Raw genomic sequence first — 21,948 nt, 5'->3', positions numbered from 1 at the left:
CACTGCACACTTGCTAGCTGGTCAAGCTCTTGACTTGTGGTACTTTTAAGGAATAGTTCGAAAATGAAAACTCTGTCATCATTTATTCACTCTGATGTTATTCCAAACCCAACTTTATGTCTTCCTTGGAATGCAAAAGGAGAATTCAAAGCATTTTTAAAGCATTATACTTTATGTAACTTTATAATAATAACATATATGTAAAACTTTTGTCCGACAAATAAAAGTTAAAATGCGTCTGAAATGTAATACTTCCCTACATAGTATGTGATAAACGGTACACTAAAGAGTAGTATGACCAAATTCATAGTATTCAAAGAATAGGAGACGAAAAGTACACAGATGATCTACTACTTCCAATGAGATTTTGAAGTGCGTATTTTATGGGCACTGTTTTATCCCAAGAGGCCACAGGAAAGGATTTATGAATGGCAGTGAAGTGAAGCAACTGACGCTGGTAGGTCACATGACAGTAACAACATGGCATCCAAATTTCCTTCATGCTATTTATATTCATACTACATAGTACATACTTTTCTAACGTCGTAATGTTAGTTCAAATTTGAATGTAGTACCTACTCAGACAGTACGCAGTTTCGGACACATTATGTGTGGGGCAACCAACATACAGAGGCCATGTTTCATCATGTGACAAGAAAACCAAACATAGAGGACCAATTTAGAAACTCATGACTATGTGTTAATCGTTACATTTTTTTTTTTTTACCAAAACATGCACTTTATTCAGGTCACATGGACTGACCCTAAGAAAACATGTTGATATTCATGACTCAAAAATTTAACATTTTTAGACTTGATGGTTACACCACTTGACATTTTTGCATCAAAATATAAAGTATTTTTAGAAAATGTTCTGAAATTAAAAAAAAAAAAACTAGTGTACTACAAGTTTTCTGAAGCTATTTAACACAAAATTTTAGTCAATATGACATATCACGACATGCTAAAAAAAAAAAGATATTGTGGCCACGAATCAAGAATTTGTTTCCACGACTTATTAATTTATGGCCATTTAGTTAAACTGTGGCAACGTTTTATTAATTTATTCCCACAACTTATTAAATTGTTCCCTCGTTTTAGGTCAACTGTGGCCACGTTGCACTAATTAATTCTTAATTTGTGGCCATAATATCTTGTCAACCTGATTTCACAGGAAAACTTAACTATTTCACAAGGCGGCATTTCATGTGAATTTGTGTGAATCGTATGAAAACATACAATTTTTTGAAAAAAGCATGAAGGTCCATCCCTGAACATCAATAGGACGTAAGCAGATCATATGAAAATGTACGAATGAGATTGTACGAATTTATATGAATTGGCCAACAATTTGCTAAAATTTAAAAGTTACGAATTAATTGCCATGACATTGTGTTGCATCTAGTTTTTCCCTGAATGTCATGCGCTCTTTACAAATACTATTTGTTCTCATGTGTCTCATATTCAAACACATCATTCCAACTTTGAAAATGTGGAGGCATGAATAAGAATGAAGAATTTGGTGTCCCAAAGTTTTGGCTCTTTTGAAAGTAAGTGAAAGTTGAGCTAGTGAGAAATAACGTGTCTTGAAATGCCATGCAGCATCGGTGCCAGAACAGTGGGACCAAAATATGTTCATCTGTAATGGAGCTTGGCAGTGCAATGACAGCATCAATTATTTTGGTTTGCTCTGCAGCACTCATGAGTGGACAAAAAATATATAAATGTAAGTACAAAAGTATTATTTATAGTGGAGGAAAAAACCCTCTGCTCTGTTTCTCCTCCGCCGTCTCTCTCAATTTGTGCACTGTTCATCATCCCCAGTGTCTCTGGCTCCTGCAGAGCTTTAGTGTGTCCGGAGGAATTAACAGACCAAGACCTCTGCCACCAGAGACAAGCCCTCAAGCCCTCACAAGAATAACAGTGTTGCAATGCTTGAGCTAGGAGAAAAAAATTAAGGGAAATTCCCAGGAGCAGTCCAGACAGTTTACACAAAAAGACACAGACTAGACTTCTCTCACCATCCTCCAATTACTGGCTTTACGTATTTTCTTATCATACACTGTGTGTGTTTGTGTTTGTACATGTCTCATGTCATCCCTGTAAGCCATTTAATAACGAGACCCTAAGATGAAAGAAGGAAAGAAAGGTGTGGTTGAGCATGTTTGTTGTACCTGGAAGGAGTGTTCTTTGCAGTGTGTGTAAGTCGTATCAAAAATGTCTTTACAAAATATTAACTAGCGTCCTTGCTTCTCCCTCAGTGTTGGAGAGTAGCTGTATGTAGTGGCGCTGCTTATCTTTTTAGTAGCCTGACATTAGCTCAGCTATTCTCAAAATAGTGTTGATTTTCCTGTAACAAGCCATTTTTTCCCAACATGTTGTGGTGTAGCATGACAAAACTCACCATTGCTGTTATGCTTTATGTCACTGTGCATTATGCTAACAGCCTTACAGCTAAGCAAGACTTCCAAATGCCAACTTCCAATCCAAATGTACCTAATTTACTTTCTTAATAGATGTTCCTGGTTTAATTCAAAAAATAAGTTTGTAATGTTTCAGCAAAATGTAGCATCTTGCTAATAATGGTAACATTAGCAAAATGGTTACCTAGACTACCACTCCGTTTAACAAACTCACATTCAGTTACTATTCTAGTATGTAACTCTGACTTTTTACGATTTAATAAGTTCTCAGTGGATAAAATTTAGTCAGAAATGTTTGTTTTAGTAAAAAAAATTTTTAGTTAGAAATTATGGAAGTGGAAAATTGGTTACATAAAGAACTTCACATTGACTCAAAATATCTCTTAACATTTCCTCTCTCTCTCAAACGATGTTATTAATGGGGGGAAAAATTGTTAACTGAAACAAACCTTTAGTTTAAAAAACTAAATTGTTAATTTTAGTTTAAAATAGAGCTTTAAAAAAATATTAAAAAAGACAAAAACCATAGTAAAAATGACAAAAAATGTTATAAATAATATTTAAAAAATAAATATTAAAAAAAGGCTGTAATAGTATATAAATAAGACAAAAAATGATATTGTAATCAAGTAGTCATAGTCATAGACAAGTAAAAGGTAAATATACAAATATACAATGTAAATTCAATGTAAATATACAATTTCACAGAAAAATTCAATAAAATAAAAATTACCTATTAATTTTGAGTTCCTTTGCAACATAATCTTGAACTAGCTTGTGGCTAAGCAAGCTCAAGTTTCAATAGGAGCTTCCTCAACCCCTGGTCTGCATCAGTAGGTAGGTCAGAGAAGACATCAAAGCCTACACTCACAGTATGCTTGGCTGCTAACCAAAACCGATTGTGCATTGTTGCAGGAGCATTTGGGTGGTGGCCAAACAAAGGCTTATCCTAGATAATGCACAAATATGCTTAAAAATGCCAGAGTTTACTCATAGATTCTACTGTCATACGTCAAACAACATCTGCACGTTGAGGACGCAATTTGCATCTGAGCACAGATGAAGAGGTCAAGTCCAATGATGCTGCACGGCTATCGAGACCTGCTGCAGTCAGCATGAAAATAAAGCTTTGTTTTGATATCTATGATCTGACACACTCATGCAGGAACATGCATACATGTGTGTATTGCAGTGTGGAATGCTCTTTGAAACAGCATGGTACAGCTTTATCTGCATTGTGCAAGGCCAAGTCTCTATCTTACAGTGTTTGCACATGCACAGTTATTGACCAAAGTGTGTTAAATCATTAGTGGTACTTGCTAACACTGCATATTTAGAGTTATTGATTTGAACAAAGCCCTAAAGCCCAAAGTATACTTCAGTTTTTCGCGTATGCGTACAGCTGAATGCATAGACTTTCAATGTATACTCCATTTGATAGCGTGCATTAACACAGGTGTCAAGTTGCATGTGCGAGCTGAGCGTACAAAGTATGCACAGCTCTAAAAATTTAGCTGCGTGCAACTTTTGATGCCGAAAATTGAATTCCGTGACACATACTGTACAGATACGTTAGCATACATGTAAAAAAAATAGTATACTGAAAGTATACTGAAGTACAGTAAACCCTAAGTTTCCTGGACAACCAGAAAATGTTTCCAGGTCTGGAAATGTTCTAAGGTATAAATATAAAATTTCACAGAAAAATACAATAAAATAAATAAATTTAACACACTTGCACATAGGGCCGTTTCTATCCATTTTGACGCCCTAGTTGGCATCCCTATTGCAGCCCCCCCCCCAATCCATCCATCAATATATATATATATATATATATAGTATATGTGTGACCCTGGACCACAAAACCAGTCTTAAGTTGCATGGGTATGTTTGTAGCAATAGCCAAAAATGCATTGTATGGATCAAAATAATCGATTTTTCTTTTATGCCAAAAATCATTAGAATATTAAGTAAAGATCATGTTCCATGAAGATATTTTGTAAATTTCCTACCATAAATAGGCCTATATAAAAATGTAATTTTTGATTAGTAATATGCATTGCTAAGGACTTCATTTGGACAACTTTAAAGGCGATTTTATCAATATTTTGATTTTTTTTGCACCCTCAGATTCCAGATTTTCAAATAGTTGTTTCTCGGCCAAATATTGTCCTATCCTAACAAACCATACATCAATGGAAAGCTTATTTATTCAGCTTTCAGTTTATGTATAAATCTCAATTTCGAAAAACTGACACTTAAAGGGGTCATATGATGCGATTTCAATTTTTCCTTTCTCTTTGAAGTGTTACAAGTTCTTGGTGCATAAAGAAGATCTGTAAAGTTGCAAAGACTAAAGTCTCAAATCCAAAGAGATATTCTTTATAAAAGTTAAGAGTCAACCACGCCTACCTAAAACGGCTCGTTCTAACACACCCCCACATATCTACGTCACGATGTGGGAAGATTTGCATAACGCCGCCCAAATGTTCACGCAGAGAAAGAATGCGTAACTTTTATTCTCGCTGTAGTATTGTTGTTTCCGCCGCCGGCATGTCATGAAGGCGCTGTGTGTGTCATTGTGAAAGCGAAACTACTTTGAGACAGTGTAAGTCATTATAATCCGTAATTATGTCCCCACTGGATGCAATAAATGCCTCGTTTATAATGGGCTTTAATGTTTTTGTCTCGGTGCTCCGGCCGGACAGGGCATCACAGTATTGTAAGGGGCGTAACATTTCCGTCACACGCTTGAGGTATTCGGCCAATCACAATGCACTGGATAGCTGGCCAATCAGAGCACACCTTGCTTTTCAGACCGATGAGCTTTGTAAAAATCGACGCGTTTCAGAAAGGCGGGGCATAGAGGAGAAACAATAATGTACAGTATGTGGAAAATAATGTGTTTTTTTAACCTTAAACCGCATAAATACATTTCATTACACCAAATACACAAAATAATGTTCTTTTTAGCAACATCATATGACCCCTTAAAACTGGTTTTGTGGTAATATATATATTATATCATACTTTTCTTGTCACATTCAAATTGGTTGTCATAGTAACGACACCAATTTGTGGTGATTCAGCACTTTGTCTGTTCCACAAATCTGAACGCATTATTTGTAAATTGCCTGTTAAGATAAAAATGTTTGCACAATTTATTATCTGTAATACCATTGTGTAGCCACTGGATGCCTGTATAGCCCTATGTAACAATCCCTAGTGGCTAAGACATTGCACATAATTTACACATAAATTAATTTTATTACATTTGGATTTGGATACATGTTTAAATATTATCAATGGCTACTTTTTGTCTTTATCTGTTTTTTGTTCAATTGTTTTGTTGTTGTTGTTTGAAACATTGATTTAAAGTGTCAGTTATTGCATTATTATTTCAGTCAAACCTATAAAACCCTTTGTTACACCAAACTACATATAAAAGTCTGATCAGTGGCATAAAACTAATCAGAATGCAGCTACTTGTTCCTTTGTTACTCATTGACGCGTGAACTTCCCCTTTAAATAACGCGACACTCTGCAATCTATGTGTATGACGCTGCTCCCATTAAGCACTGTTGGAAGCGAATGAATTGATTCAGCATTTCGACAATTCCGTAAGGATGCGTCAAATTCAACAAAGCGGTTTAATAAAGGATGCATTGATCTTGTAAATTAGCAAATTTTACCAATATTTTTAACCTGGCTGTTAAATTTTTATATGGAAATATTACATGACACACTGATCCTTTAACAATGCATTGGGGCAAAAACGCACACCTTTTGGAAACATGATTTCTCGACTGCCACAAATACTGCCTAAACAAATTACTGATTTTGTGCACTTTTTGCTGTACAAATATTTTAAATTAGCCTTTGAACTTAGCTTTATTGCATGGCAAAAAAAAGCCTTACCTTGCCAAAGCACTGACAGAACTTATTGATCTAATGGCGTTTTTGAGCGCTTCAAATGCAAATTTTGCATGCAACAATCAGAGGCAGCAATTGACAGAGCTCTGATCCAATGGCATACAGGCATCTTCAGATTGACAGTACTCTAGCCCAATGATGTTGGGGGATCCAGTGGGGGTGGCAGTCATATTTCAGGGTGGCCATGCCACTCTTTATCACAACCCTGCTAAAATATAGTGCCAGTACATGCGCTCATTGGCGCCCCTCCTGCTGGTGGCACCCTAGGCGACCGCCTAGCTTGCCTATGCCTAGAAGCGGTACTGCTTGCATTAGAAAGCTTCATCCTTGTCAATTGTCAATCTCCTGAAGTTATGAGCAATAAAGATGCCTTTTAATCTAGAGTTCTAGAGTATCCTTTAATCCACTCACACAAGCACTCAACAGCATGGGCTTCTGTTGTTATGTGTGTTGTCTTCTGTTGCATCTCCAGTAGTTTGTTAATGTTGTTCTGTTTCTTCAGTTTTGTTTTCAGCTGTGAAACAAGAGTCCAGGAAAGTGTCACCAACTTGTGGACAAACTAATTAGCACAAAAGTTCACATGTAACAGAGGCCAACTAGTGAGAGCTGTGCAGGTATACCTCACTCCCCGATCTCAAGAGTTGCACTAGCGACTGACACTAGAGGCTGAGGTCTTTAGAGTCCTTGTTAGCATGCCCGCCTCCCATGCCAGAAATGTTGGAGCTAGCATGCTGAGCAGAACCGGGAAGGTTACATTGGTGCCGTGACCCGGATGGGAGTGAGGATTAGGGGGGTGAGTGTATCGGAGGCTATCTAGTGAGAGCTGTGCAGGTAAAACTCACTCCACTGATCTCAAGAGGCACAATAATGATTGACGCTAGAGGCTGAGGTCTTTAGTGTCCTTGTTAGCGTGCTCGCTTCCCATGCTGGAAACACTAGTTCAAATCCCACTCGGAGTGAGCGTGGTTGAGTAGAACCAGAGGGGTTACACACACGGTTCAAAAAAATCGGGCTGTGTGGGACAATGCTGATAACAAAACATAATATGTCATGAGTACTGCACAGCTACGTTAGTACACTTTGGGCTTTACCCAAAGTATTCCACTTCGCTGCATATCTCATCTCCCATTGTTTGTGCACAGCCATGAATGATACCACTAGGTGGAATAGAAACCATCATGGGTGCATTCCATTTCACTTTAAGATACATACTTCCCATCGGGGAATCCCTGCTGCCATGTTGAAGTCCATTCACCTCCTCAAATGGACAAGTAAAGTTTATATGGACAGACCCTCAAAAGAGTTTAAAAATTAGCAATGAAGGTAGGCCATAACACCAGGGGCCTCATGTATAAAACTTTTAATAGATTTCACCCAAAAATTCTCAATCATTTTATCATGCGTACAGTACAGATATGTTAGCGTACGTGTCATGTAAGTATACTTTGAGCTAAGTATACTTTGAGCTCTACATAAGTATGTCCAAGGAGGATACCGCTAGGTGGGATAGAAACCATCTAGAACACCCTTAAAAACTACATGGCAAAGCCCTAGAAACCACCCATTACACTCAAGCGTAATGGATAGTAATAGATAGTAACGGATAGTTTTGCACAACTAAGCGCCACTCATATTTCCTTCAAAGTAGTTTTAGGCAAAAAAAAATGGCCATCACCTCGGCGAAGGAATGTCTTCTTAACACCAGACGCCTCGTGTATAATTATTTATAAATTTTTTGTAAATTTCATCCTAAAAAGTGTGAGTACACACATTTTCACATTTTTTTAAACTTTATGCACGCCAGAGCTTGCGCATAATTCACTGGTCAGCAAAAAATGGTACTTGAATCCACACCCTGTCACCTCACCAAAATAACCATATACGGAGCTTACAATGCCTAGTTTTACTATGCATAACCTCATCTGCATATACTTTCCATATGCGTATTCCCATCCATGTGTTTATCAATATGTGCGTAGAAAATTGCATACGCACGTCAATGCCAATTCTGTGCAATTTTGCACAGGCTTCATTGTATTGTAACCTATAAATCACATGGCTGGGAAAATCCATATGGAATTGATATGCAGATGAGGTTATGCATATTAAAACTAGGCATTGTAAGCTCCATATATGGTTATTTTGGGGAGGAGACAGGCAGAGATTATACATCAGGCTAATCTATGAGAAGTTTTATAGATAAAGCTGAAGCACATGGAAATAGATAAGTACTTTCCTGTTTTCCATTTTGATTCCTTATCTCCTGTGCTTTTTTTCTTCTTATATGCTAAAGCAAAGGCTCTTTCGTTCATTGCTTCCCCCTGTTCCCTGTCTGCCATTGTATTTTTTCCAGTGTCCTTGATCTTGTGTGTAAGATTAATGGTCATCGTGGTATTGTTCTGTTTATCATTGAGCAGATGTGGTGAGCACTGCTGAGTGGCCCACATCTTCCTCTCTCCTTCCTCTTCCCTCTTCCTCTGAGTGACAGTGATGAAGGTATATGGGTAAACAGGACTCTGTGTTGATGGATGGGTCAGTAAGCAGCTGGTGTATGAGATCAGCGGCAGCCGTATGACAAGCACCTGCAAAAGACTCAGAGGAAGCAAGCACCAAACACCCACTTGTTCATTCTTCTATATATTTAGAGGTTTGTTTTAAGATTTCACCCAAAAATGGAGTTTCTGTAAACGTTGAATCGTTTTAAACCTATATTACATACTTTATTCGATGGAACACTAAAAGAGATATTTTGAAGAATGTTCACACTGCTCTTTTCCATATAATAAATACACATATATAGTTTGATGTGATAGGATTTTTGAATGTGTGCTCACAAATTCTGATTATTTGATAAAAAAAAAAAAACAGTTATATAGTAAAATATTATTACAACTTAAAATAACTTTTTTTATATAAATATATTTTAAAATGTAATTTATTCTTGTGATGCAAAGCTGAATTTTCAGCATCGTTACGCCAGTCTTCAGTGTCACATGATCCTCCAGAAATCATTCTAATACGCTGATTTGCAATTATATTATTATTATCAGTGTTGAAAACAGTTGTGCTGCTTCATATTTTTGTGGAAACATACAATTTTTCATTTTTTTCTGAATAGAAAATTTAAAAAAACTATTTATTTAAAATAAAATGTTTTTTAGTGATATCATTGTCTAAAAATCTAAAGTAGTACAAAAATAAATACATTTTATTAACAAATGAATAAATAATATTAATAATCATCATTTAAATAATAGAACCTAATTTCATTCATATTCGCTTATGTTCAAATATGGTGCATGAAGACGGACAGACTGAGTATTCTGCCTAAAATCTCCTTTTGTGTTACACATAATATTTTTTTAAAAATCACAAAATAATGGCAAAATAATTTTGGGTGAACTATACTCCTCCGTCTTGCATAAATAATTTCCTCAATTTATTGACAAATAAAATTCACAAGCCCTAGAATCTTTTTTGAAGCCACACCTGTTTTCTGCTCTCATTAGGATGAAAGACATTGTTCACAGAAAACAAACTATACAGTACATGCCCCACCAGTGCAATGCATTATATGCCAATGAAAGGTGTTTTTAGCCCACGTGACACAATTCATGATTAGGCTGGGTTGTTTTGGGGTTTCTTTTTTTAAATACAAGATTAGTGCAATTAGCAATGCGGTCACGAGCGCAGGGGCATTACGAAGAGTATTGTCTGAGTTGTATCGCTCACCCACAGTGTCTTACAGAGAGGAAAGAGAAAGGCGTGAAAGCGCTGTATTACTCACTGGATTAAATGAGGTCATTTCTGTCTGATCACACAATGCTTCCAGTCTTCCCCCGACGTTAAGATGAAGCTCTATTGGTGGGAAGCGACAGTATTGTTCTCACTTTAGTTAGTGGGGGGGGGGGTTCATCTTATTAGTAGCATTTCAAAAATGCAGCACGTGGGGCCCAAAGAAAGGGTTCTCGCGGTCAGCTGATGACAATGAGCTTAAATACACAGACAAACACACGCACATGGCCACACACCTGTGCAGGTGGGCTTTTCGAGCTGCTTCATTTGAAGCCTGGTCAGATCTGCCCGTTCTCACCACAATAATAGATCAAAAAGGTCTCGCCTAGCCCAAGCTTTTATGAGAGCGTTTAAAAATAAAGTGCGTAGCCTACGTGTGAAAAAGAAAAGAAAAAAGTTGTGACGGCGGTACAAACATTGCATTCTAAAGACAGGTGCACTGCTGAGCATATATATCAAAATGATCTTCCTCACAGTATGTGTGGGCGATATATTCATCATTTATGAAAATTTCTATATTTTTATAATGATATTCTAATAGACATTTTGTCCAAATTTTCCATTAGCACAGTTTTTCCATGACTTTTAAGTACAGTAAGTGGGCGTGAAGAGTATATTTAGCGTTAAAAATATTAATAGCATGTCGGATTAAAAACTCTGATTTAAGTTTTTCAAACTGTCCAGTTCAATGAATCTGTTCAAAACTTTACTTGCAGCATCACTCAGAAATGTTCATGGAAGTCCCTTGGTGCTTTAAAATCATAATAGAAAAAATATATTTAAGTGATTATTGTTCTTGTTGGTGTTATTACTTTTTTTGTTATATTGGAGCATAAAAATCTTATTTTATGTATTTTATGTCTTGCTTCTTGTTTTAAACATTTTGCATACGTCGCAAAAATGGTTGTTTGGTCAACGTAAAAAAAGCGTTTTTTTTGTTTGTTTGTTTAAGCAATTTTGATTACATTTTGAGATATTTTGGCATGTTTTTTGGACACAAGTATACAATCACACACACACACACACAATACATAAATTAATAAATTAAATAAATGTAACCTTTATGCCATTTTGTTTAAATATCGAGATGTAGACCTACACAAATATCATAAAATTAGCGATTTTCTTTAGAATATATGAAGCATAAAATATACAGTATAAAAAAATTCTTAAAATATGCAGTAAAATATAAAGAATGAAGGCTTACTCAAATATTGTCAGATGGCTTCAAAATCATTTTTAGAATATATAAAGAATAAAATATATTTTAATATATAAAAGACTATTTATATATATATATATATTAAAAATAAATCTACCCTGTGTCATTTTGATTAAATACCGAGATATAGGCCTACTCAGATATTGCAAAAAAATACACGAAACATATAAATGTAGTTACGTAATTAAAAAAATATATATAAAGTTTAAAATATAAATATAAATAAATAAAATAAAAAAATGATTGGGAATAAAGTAAAAATATATATAGTAAAACAAAATATAAACTGTTTTTTTGGGGGGGGTGATAATATATATATATATATATATATACAGTAAAAGAGATTTTGGTGTATAAGAAGCTGTGATCATAAGCATGTACCTCTAAGATCTGTAAGAGAATCCACAAAAGCTGAAGTGCAGTAATGACGGTATGAGTTTATGTTGAGATTGAGCGCTGCAAGTCTGTGCTTGTGAGATGGAATGACTTACAGTAACAGCCTGTTACAATAGTATGAAAATAAAAAAAAATGTCTCTCTATCACTCTGAAGAAGAATTAAGCTATTCTAATAGTATTTGTTGAGCATTTTAACCACATATGTGGTTGAAAGACGTTAAATCAGGCCTGATTTTTAATACCAGACAAAAGCCAGTCATATATGTGCTGGCCTGGGAAACACACTCTCCCCAACATCACTAATATTTTCAGTCATGCATAACTCTGGTCTATCTTAGATAAACTGGCTTTGGTTATCTTTGAACTGCACACCTGTTGGTACTTTAAAAAGCTGGCAGGTGAGTTGAGATGAAGGGGCGCATGAGACGAGGGAGGAACGGAGTGAGAGGAGGAAGGAGAGTGTGCGTGTAATGTTGGAAGTAATTGCCTCTTTGGCCTCGTGCCTGGTTTGTAATGGCTGGTGCTTTTTAATGGCACTATGACAGTTTGAGCCAGTGAATGAGGACATACTGTTACTGTAAATATCATAAAACAGAGCAGACGATCTAAACAGGAGGCCTCTCTGGCAGTGCCCTTCAGTATGAGCTGGCAGGGAGGGCATTGTTTCTTGCTTCCTCTGTGTTATGACTAGATGTTAAGCTCTCAGGGTCTTTCACACACTTGTACAGACACAATCTGTATATTTTACAAGGGAATATACAAGGAACCCGTGAGCACTTCTTAGAAAATGTGATTTAAAATGAATTTCACCTTAAAACTGTTTTTATGATTGTATATATTTGAAATGTGATGTCTGACTCGTTTAACAATACACTGGAAAGGAGGAACTCACAGCTTTACTTGTTAAATTGCGCCCTCTGGTGGCATTTAGGGCATTCGTTCTCATTTTATTAATTCCTTCCCTCATTTAATTTTTTTTCTAAATCGGGGACGCATTGTACCTATTCATTCCCCAATTTTAATATAAAATCTTAAATATCGGCCACGTTGTATTAATTTGTTCCCTCGTTTAGTTATGTTAAACTGTAGTTGAACCGTTGTACCAATTTGTTCCCTTGTTTTTAATTATTTCAATCATAGCCAAATTGTACTAATTAATTCCATTGTTTTAATAAACTGTGGTCACACTGTAATAATTTGTTCCCTTATTTTAATTTCGTTAAATCGGCCCCGTTGTACTAATTTGTTTTGTTGTTTTAGTTTTGTTAAATTGTGGCCATATTGTATTAATTTGTTTCATTGTTTCATTTCATTAAATTGTGGTCGTGTTGTACCAAAATGTTTCTTTGTTTAAATTTTGTTAAATCTTGGCTATTTCGTACCAATTTTTAAATATTTTTTCCCCTTGTTAAATCGTGCCCACATTGTACTAACTTTTCCCCTCATTTTAATTTCTTTAAAATGTGGCCACATTTCTGTCGATTTCGTTAAATCATTGCCAAATTGTACCATTTTTTTGTTGTCTTAATTTTGTTAAAATGTGGTCATGCTGTACTAATTCGTTCCCTCGTTTTAATTTATTTAGATTAATTTGTTTTGTGTTATTTCCCCCATTAATTCATGGTCATGTTGTACTATTAATTAATTAATTCCCTCATTTTATTTTTGGGAACAAATTCTTAATTCATGGCCATGAGAAATATTTTTGTCCACGTCTGGATTTTAAATGACATATTACTTCACATTATATTAATAAATTAATAATCATTTTTAGCTAATTCAATTTAAAAATATACAATAATTCATTAGAAAAATACATTTAAAAATATACAACGTAACAGCACAGTTTTGTAACACTTTTATTTTTGATATACAGTATAATAGGACCTCAGGGTATTAGTTTCACATGAAGCAGTAAATAACTGGCTATTAGCATATCTTTGGTAGTTGTGTTTTTTTAATGCATGTGAAAATGCCGTAGACTCAAAATCCAGTTTTGCCAACATCTGTCTCAAGTCTGACAGCCGCTTTCTGTCAGTGCCTTTTCGAAGCTCTTCAGCGCGCCGCATTTCTCCTCCAGTGTGGATCCAGCCCCGCATTCAGACTCGGATGGCCAGCGCTCGACCCACGTGTCCTTACCCAGCGTATACACATGCCTGAGAGAGAAAACACCACCGAATTATGAAAGACGAACCATAATATGTACATTTCCAGTGCTATTACGCTGCTCACTTGTTGGACGTGCTCCCTGCATGCCAAACATCAGTGATGGGCCCAATGATCAGATAGTCCTGACCCTCTCTCAAACCAAGTCCTGGCCTACAGCTCGCATGAGAGAGGAACGTCCTCCTTTCCTGCTCGTTCAGGCCTTCCTCGGTCCCTACACAAGCACAGATGGAGATACATGAGCCAGACGACTGGTTATGTGAGAAAGTCAGACTCTAGTAGACGTACCCTCTTTGATAACCTGCACAATCGCCATCTCATACTGGTCGTAGTGACTCTGGCTGACGCTGATCAGTTTGACCCTGTAGGCTGAAGAAAAGACACATTTATCGATGAGATCATGATGTGACATCATGAAGGCTTTCCCCAAAAAAACCTCATTCATTTAATAAAAGAAACATTCACCATGATGTAATCCATTGCACACTGCGGCCTTTCGCTGGTCTTTACCAACAGACGAGGAGTCTTCCTTCAGTACACAACAGTCACCTATGAAGAAAGGTTTATAAATGTTTTATAAGTGGTTATGTAAGAAAATGATTGAAAACACAAAGTTAGTCTAGCTAAACTGACCCTGTGAGCAGCGGCACACACTGTCTTTGCAGATCTGATCAAGCTGCTGTTTGTCTTCAGGAGGAGAGTAGAACCTGCTACAGCGTTTATCTGAAACAACAGAGACCGTGATTAGCACTTCAGACTAACTAACTAGCATTTGACGTTGTACATAAAGACAACTAGAGTTAATTTTACAAGAAAGTAGTATTTCATTCTTTCTAGCTTGAGTCCCTTGCAAGGAGATCATCATATTTAGGGGTCCATGGCACCAAAAAGTTTGAAAACACTTTAAAATGTCTTGACCTCACAGAATCAATCAGGTTATGTTAAAGGCAGGGTAGATGATTTGGTTAAATGTTTTTGTTATGCAGGTCGAAACTATCTTTACATCCTGATAACAATGACTGAGTTAAGTGGTTTAAATGTATTTATTTGTATTTATATCGTCTGTGGAAGGCGTAGGACCATAAAATGTTCGTCCAATCATATCCCTTGGTCCGAGGGCTACGATAGGCTGTCCCAACAGATGTATTTGCATACCTCCACGCACCCTGTTCACGTAGGCATGATACGTCATCAGTGCATTCCATTACACTACTGCAGACCGAGCGAGAACGGAACGCGTTATTATTGTAATATTATGCACTTTGTACTGTAGTGTTTTCTCACCGGTGAACGAGACATGAGGTAATCTGACAGCATTGCATTCAACCCTCCACCAACGCCGTCTCTCATCGTGTCGCTGGTTAGCCTCTGCTCTGCCTGTGCACATTCATGTGTTCTGGAGGAGGCGTGGCTTTGGAGAGTGATTTGCACGGAGGGTGAGATCTTATGCTTTCAAATTAGCTTGCTATTGCTAGCCTCTCTGAAATCGCCTAGCCTACCTTTAATATTTACGTTTAGCGCATAAAATACAGCACTCCAACTTAATAGAGATTTTAAAAGAGAACATTCAAAAACGCTATTATTTTTCCCATTCCACTACCCTCCGTCTCACGTTTTTAAATTAAAAAAACGTGTTCTGTATGAATGGCCCTAAGTATGGTAAATCGCATTAATGATTTTTAATGCTAATGTCGCTGTTCTGAATGTTTGCTAGTGCAGTTCTATTCAAGTAATAGCATGTTCAGTTGCTCAGAATTTGAGATATTCATGCCTATAACAGAAACAGTGTGAGGTGAGATGAATGCCAAAGTATTATGCTGAAGGGTTTAGGTTAGCAGTGTACTTTAGCAAACATAGCTAATTAAATGCGTGTACGAACCTTTGTTGTAGTACTGGTACACTGTGACAGTAGAAGGCTGAAGGAGTCCCACTTTAAATTTCTGATGCAGTCTGAATGAGATCACGTCTGTCTGAGTGCTGGACACCTGTCCGGGACATTCAGACAAAGACAAATATTCAATGATGCCTTCATTGACATCATACTAAACAAGTATGAACTAAGCATTAAGGGTGGTTGTTAGGTTACCTTAAACAGGTGAATTATGAGGGATCCTCTGTCGCTCAGGTTGTCCACCACTTGGAAGTTGTTGATGTAGCGATCCACTGAATTTGTGAGCTGAAAAATCACACTAGACATTATCACTTCTATAACCTAACAAGTTGCCTTGCTGCATACTATTTATGTAGGTAGCTGCTTACATAGTTAGCATCCTAACTGTCAAGGTGACAGATTTGAAGCACTCTTTATAGTCAGCAATTCTGTTCACCGCACAAACATACTCGGGTCACAGTTGATTTCAATAGAGTTTGACGATAAAGGGTTAGTTCACCCAAAAATGAAAATTCTGTCATTAATTACTCACCCTCATGTTGTTCGAAACCCGTAAGACCTTCATTCATCTTCGGAACACAATAATGTTCCATAGTGACATTACACGTAATGACGTCATCACGCCGGATCTGGGTCAGCGCCGGCGCCGCCACACGCTCGCGCCATGATACTGTCGTGAACGTGCGTCCAAAGTGACGCAGTAGAGACGAAAATGTGGAATAAAGTCGTTATTTTTGTTTTCTTTGCGCAAAAAAGTATTCTCGTAGCTTCGTAACTTTACAGTTGAACCACTGATGTCACACGGACTACTTTGTTGATCATCTTGGTACTTTTCTGGACCTTGAACGTGGTAGTTACCTTGCTGTCTATGGGAAGGTCAGAGAGCCCTCAGATTTCATCAAAAATATCTTAAATTGTGTTCCGAAGATGAACGAAGGTCTTACGGGTTTGGAACAACACGAGTGTGAGTAATTAATGATTAATAATAATTTTTATAATTTTTATTTTTAAATAATTTTTGGGTGAACTAACCCTTTAACATGTTGCTAAGCTAAATGTGCAATACTCAATATAAAAACACAAAGCACAAAAAATGTTGGGTAGAAAAGTCCACTGGTAATGAAACATGAAGCATTTATTATAATGTTTATGATCAACATTATAATCAACTTTTTTCTAAATTTTTGGATGTAGCTTGTCGCAATGCATTATGGGAATTCTCCATGATAGCCTAAATTAAACCCAAAGTTAGATGTCTGGAGCACACATGTATGCCTTAAAATGCTGTCTAGGCAGGCTACAACACAGTTAGCTACAGAATTAGCTGCTATCGCTAATGCAATGCTACATTATGTCATGAGTTTGGTCTTACCAACTCTAAATCTGAGTTTTCAGGCTCAAAGCCGGTGGGCAGGCCGATGTCCAGAATCACCATCCTTACTTGGCGTCCCTCCAGAGCCCTTTGGTGGTGCAAAGCAGTGAATTATGGGTACAGAACTAGTTAATTTAGCTATCTAAAAAAAGATGTCTACCTATATTTAAACACTCACCTCACATTGATATTGAGTCTGTATGACTTTTCTACATCCGGTGGGTTTTTTTCTAAAATGGATCAAAGAGTGATCTTTTATTATCATTAATTGTTCTTTTTCACTTCTAAGAACTGTACATTGAACAGTATTTTACTGTAAAATTAAATATAAATGTCTCAGTAGACCTGTTACCGTTTTTTACTGTATAGAGTAAGGCTTTTACCGTAGCATTTTTCTTTTACCAATAAAATAAAGAATTTTACACACAGTAAGGAATCATAAAACTGAGTCGAGAACGCACCATTAGTCTCAGCGATGGAGACGTCCAGCTGAAAGCCGTTACACGTGCTGTTCTCATACACATCAGGAAGCTGGTGGTACACTGTCACTACCTGGGATTCATAAAACGCGACAGAGAAAGGTTTGTAACTAAAATACGTCTTGATTTTATAGTCTAATTCAATACTTGTAAATGTAAATGTGGGCATGCAGCACCTCCAAAACTCCCTTGCCCTTCCCAGAAGCCTCCACAGTGAATTTCTGGTCAAGAGGCACCTGGAAGAGATAATGAAAGTGAGTTTCTTCCAAACATCCTGTCTTTAATCTATAGCGTTATTATACTGCCAAATGTCAAAAGTGCATTTTTTTAATGCAAGAACACATCAATGTAATACATCAGCATGAATCTCTCAGCTCACATGCATGCTTTCCTTCCTCTTTTTTTTTTTTTACTAGTAAAAGGCGCTTGCTAACAAGTGGCTAAATGGGACTACAGAGTTTATCTGGACATTAAACATCATCATGACGAACAGGTAAACTCAATTAATCTGCTTCACAGCCTCGTTGTGTTTATAATCACACTCTTGCAAACTATTCTAACTCAAACTTTCAGGAAAATGTTTTTAAATAAAGACTGAAATCGTTGTTGAAGCTTAATGGTGACGTTTAAGTCATGTGACCGTGGAGTCGCTTTTTACTTCTGGCGACTTGTATTTAGGCTTCACAAGCTTTGTTCTTTGGTAAAGATTATCATGACGTGACAAAATGTGTAAGAATCATAAACATTAGTTGGTCACAGAGCCTATTTTCTGCAATAATCCAAAAGTCAAAGGGAACCAGAGAGATGTAACTTTTGGTCTACAAAAGGCTCATTCACACCACACAGACAAACGACAACAAACACCAACAGACAAGTCTGTCTGAGTTTGTTGGATCAATACCCCTGTCAGCCTCAGGCTGAAGGAAATGTAAATTATGTCTGTACAGTAGAGGGCGCAGCTCAAATAAACCTTTCAGCTGTGCTGCCATTCTGTATTGCAGAATAAGAAGAAAGAAAACACTCTTTAGCAATAAAAAAAATATCTAGAGTCATTTTTGCTTATTAGTATGGTTGAATTGGATCATCAAAGGTCAGCAGTAAAGATACTGGTTAATAAAATGGGATTTAATACATAAAGGATATTTGTGTTATTTAACGTATTTAATTATTGCAGGTTTGCGTCATATTCTGAGTTTGCATTTCACTGTTTTTATTCATTTTGAGGAATACTGAATCTGTTTTTGTGCAAAAGACATGAGTAAATGCATGCTGACATTTAGTCTAGAACTACAGTAACATCATGTTTACACAGCACACACAACGCCTCTGCACTTACTCCTGATTTCTCTCAGCATGAGGACAGGAGAGCTGTCAGTCAATACATGGGAAAAAGTAACTCAGATATTTTCTTGTAAATTAAAAAGTAATGCATTACTTCACTAATTACTTGAAAAAGTAATCTGATTACGTAACTCACATTATTTGTAATGCGTTACCCCAACACTGATAATAACTCCATATTTGTCTACAAAAGAGAGTTTGAAAGTTGGAAGTTCGCACCCGTGAAGATCGGGCCACATATGCCATTTTTGGATTGAAGGTCCAGCGTACGTCACTGCGACCAGGAACACTGAGCTGCACCAACATATTGAGGTCGTCAGAAGGAGGCCTCTTCACCAGGTACTCAGACAGGGCCTGTAGCACCACCATAGTGGACTGATGGGAGAGAAACAGTCATTAATGTACCTCAAATACAGATATGAGACAATTAGTGAAGGTTTTCTTGGTGTTTTTACCTGAGTAGAGCCGTATCCTCCCCCAATGCCACGCTTCTCATTCAGCCATCGAAAAGAGGCGGCTGCCTCTTCCATGTGACCAGCTTTGATCAGCGCTAACAATGCGTAGCCGGTAGCTTCCAGTATGAAGAAATAATTACTAGAGTCAGGCCAGTGGGTACGATCTGTTGACAGAAAATACAGATGAGAAAGACAAGACCACACGAAGTAAGATATTTAGTTTGTTTTCAAAGGCTAAGTACCAGGCGAGGCTAAATTTAGTAACATGCTCTTCATGCAGCCGTGGTTGGATACAGCTAAAGCGTAGCATGCTATAGCCGCTGTGTACGGCCTCGTCAGTCGGGGGAAATGCTCTCTTAGATACACCGCTGCTTTTCTGGACTTGTCCTGCAACGATCAAATGGAGAAAATCAAATTAGCACCATTGAACATGTAAAAACGTATTTAAATATGTTATTAAATTAGTTTTTCGGTGGGCCTGGAAGTACGACATGAATCAGTTTTGTACCTTTGTCTATTTACTTAATATTATAAAAATTGAGGAAAAAACTGGGAAATATACTTCAGGAACTCAAAATACTGAAAAACTGGACAGTCTCTGCTCCTTCAGGATTGTGAGGAGTGTACATTGAATGGGACTCCTTTTTTGGGTAAAATTTGCAAGCATCTGGGAAATATTTTCTTGAAAATGTCTAAATGTTCCTAACTTCACTTTGTACAATGTTATTTCATTTTAACTTAATTTTCTGTTTATATAATAAAATTTAATATTATGTCTATTTCACGTATTGGAAATAAGCGCAATTATTTAATTTAGCTATGTTCTAATTATTTAATTTAGCTTTTATTCAAACTACTTAATTTATATTTGTCCTAATTATTTAATTTATCAGTTGTCCTAATTATTTAATTTAGCTATTGTCCTAATAATCTATTTTAGCTATTGTCCTAATTATCTAATTTAGCTATTGTAATAATTATTTCGTTTTTTAATTGTCCTAATTATTTAATCTAGCTATTGTCCTATTTATTTGTTGTGTAATTCACGTTATTAGCAGTTTTAAAGACTGAAGTTACCTGTATGTTGAGGTCTGGCTCTTGGCAGGTAACAGCATTTTGTGCCTCTGCCAAAGCAATGAGCACGAATGCGGTCAGAGACACTCTGGATTCAGAGCCCTGCAGGCCTCCCTGTATCACAACACAGCATGTTAGTACTGTACTCTTTCATTGACTATTATGAAACTACTCCAATTAATGCAATCACAGTTATGAATTCTCACCGTCATACTTGTGTCGTAGACAGGATTGTCCTCCTGAAAGGATCCATCAGGACGCTGTTTATTCTTGAGCAGGTACACCAGAGGACCACACAGATGCTTCTCATCGACGCTAATAAATGATTTTGCCATGGAGAAAACCTTCACCACGTATGCAGTGATCCTGAGATGGACAGAACATAAAGACACATGAACTCTACAGGGAAATGTTCGACGTGAAGCTGTAATCAGTAACGTGCCGGCATTAATACCATGTGCTGGTGCCTTCTTTAGAATAGGGAGGATACGAGTCATCCTTTTTCCGGTAATTAAGTTGATTTTCATACCCTGAGTATGAAAAAAGTATGAAAAAAGATCATTTATTGTATCAATATCTAAAGGAATGGGGATGCTCATCCCTATTTAAGTCTCATTGCACCTTTTTGGATGTATTTGATGGCCTCTTCTCTGCGATCTATTCCCACAGCGTCCCAGTTTCCACTGCGGTCCAGGTAATGGGCGGCAATGAGGGGCAGCGTGATTCTGGCCAGGTTCTGCTCCACACACCCGCCGGGCATCCGGATCAACGCTGCCAGAGAGTCCTCCTTAATAGAGTTATCAATGCTGTCTGCCAGCAAATCACCTGAAGAAATTATATATAAAAAAAAAAAAAACTACAGATCAGTACTTGATGTGAACAAACAAAACTGGGAAATTCTTGACAGCTGACATATCAACACGACAATCAAATATCCATAATGCAGTTGACAGTTAATACTCAATGACTATACTATTATGATTATGGCTTAATAAAATGTCAAACCTCTGACATTAACAAATGTCTCCGGCAGAGATTTTGGCACAACGGCGTCCAACTGCATCTTCTCCACTTCTATCTGCTGTCTACCAGCTGAGATGAAGGAAATGTTTCACTTAACAACAACAAATATATAAACAATATATAAACAAATATATATATATAAAATAAATACAGAAATTGCCCGTGTAGGCCTGTTTTAAGAGGTCTCTAAGGACTTATTAGAGACATCTGATCTGCTTATTGTTGCCGATTATCAATCTATTTGTATTCATGTATTTTGTATGTTTCATTATATGATTCTTTGTACTGTTGCACTTTTGAGTAAAAGCACTTTATAAATAAAATGCATAATTATTATATAAATGAAAGCATATAATTAATGAATTATTACACATACA

At 36.8% G+C, this 21,948-nt stretch overlaps 1 protein-coding gene across 1 annotated transcript in view; it reads right to left on the bottom strand.

Annotated features, from left to right (window-relative positions):
* Positions 1 to 13,722: 13,722 nt before the first annotated feature.
* Positions 13,723 to 21,948, bottom strand: part of LOC107722668 (complement C3-like) — a 28,577-nt gene continuing 20,351 nt past the window's right edge. The window contains exons 23-41 of the mRNA XM_016531129.1: positions 21,554 to 21,640; positions 21,170 to 21,373; positions 21,003 to 21,078; positions 20,755 to 20,914; positions 20,552 to 20,662; positions 19,717 to 19,861; positions 19,475 to 19,638; positions 19,239 to 19,394; positions 17,855 to 17,914; positions 17,661 to 17,751; positions 17,378 to 17,429; positions 17,200 to 17,287; positions 16,023 to 16,112; positions 15,816 to 15,921; positions 14,570 to 14,659; positions 14,402 to 14,485; positions 14,225 to 14,305; positions 14,003 to 14,150; positions 13,723 to 13,926 (exon numbers count right to left, since the gene is read on the bottom strand). Of these exons, the coding sequence (XP_016386615.1) occupies positions 13,782 to 13,926; positions 14,003 to 14,150; positions 14,225 to 14,305; positions 14,402 to 14,485; positions 14,570 to 14,659; positions 15,816 to 15,921; positions 16,023 to 16,112; positions 17,200 to 17,287; positions 17,378 to 17,429; positions 17,661 to 17,751; positions 17,855 to 17,914; positions 19,239 to 19,394; positions 19,475 to 19,638; positions 19,717 to 19,861; positions 20,552 to 20,662; positions 20,755 to 20,914; positions 21,003 to 21,078; positions 21,170 to 21,373; positions 21,554 to 21,640 (2,138 nt within the window). The 3' untranslated portion in view covers positions 13,723 to 13,781. The remainder of the gene's footprint in view (positions 13,927 to 14,002; positions 14,151 to 14,224; positions 14,306 to 14,401; positions 14,486 to 14,569; positions 14,660 to 15,815; positions 15,922 to 16,022; positions 16,113 to 17,199; positions 17,288 to 17,377; positions 17,430 to 17,660; positions 17,752 to 17,854; positions 17,915 to 19,238; positions 19,395 to 19,474; positions 19,639 to 19,716; positions 19,862 to 20,551; positions 20,663 to 20,754; positions 20,915 to 21,002; positions 21,079 to 21,169; positions 21,374 to 21,553; positions 21,641 to 21,948) is intronic.

The sequence above is a fragment of the Sinocyclocheilus rhinocerous genome, unplaced genomic scaffold, assembly GCF_001515625.1.
Source record: "Sinocyclocheilus rhinocerous isolate Xijiao unplaced genomic scaffold, SAMN03320098_v1.1 scaffold2018, whole genome shotgun sequence".
In the NCBI taxonomy this organism is placed as follows: Eukaryota; Metazoa; Chordata; class Actinopteri; order Cypriniformes; family Cyprinidae; genus Sinocyclocheilus; species Sinocyclocheilus rhinocerous.
Note: the sequence above shows the minus strand (reverse complement) of the source record. Positions and strands in the feature narration are given on the sequence as shown.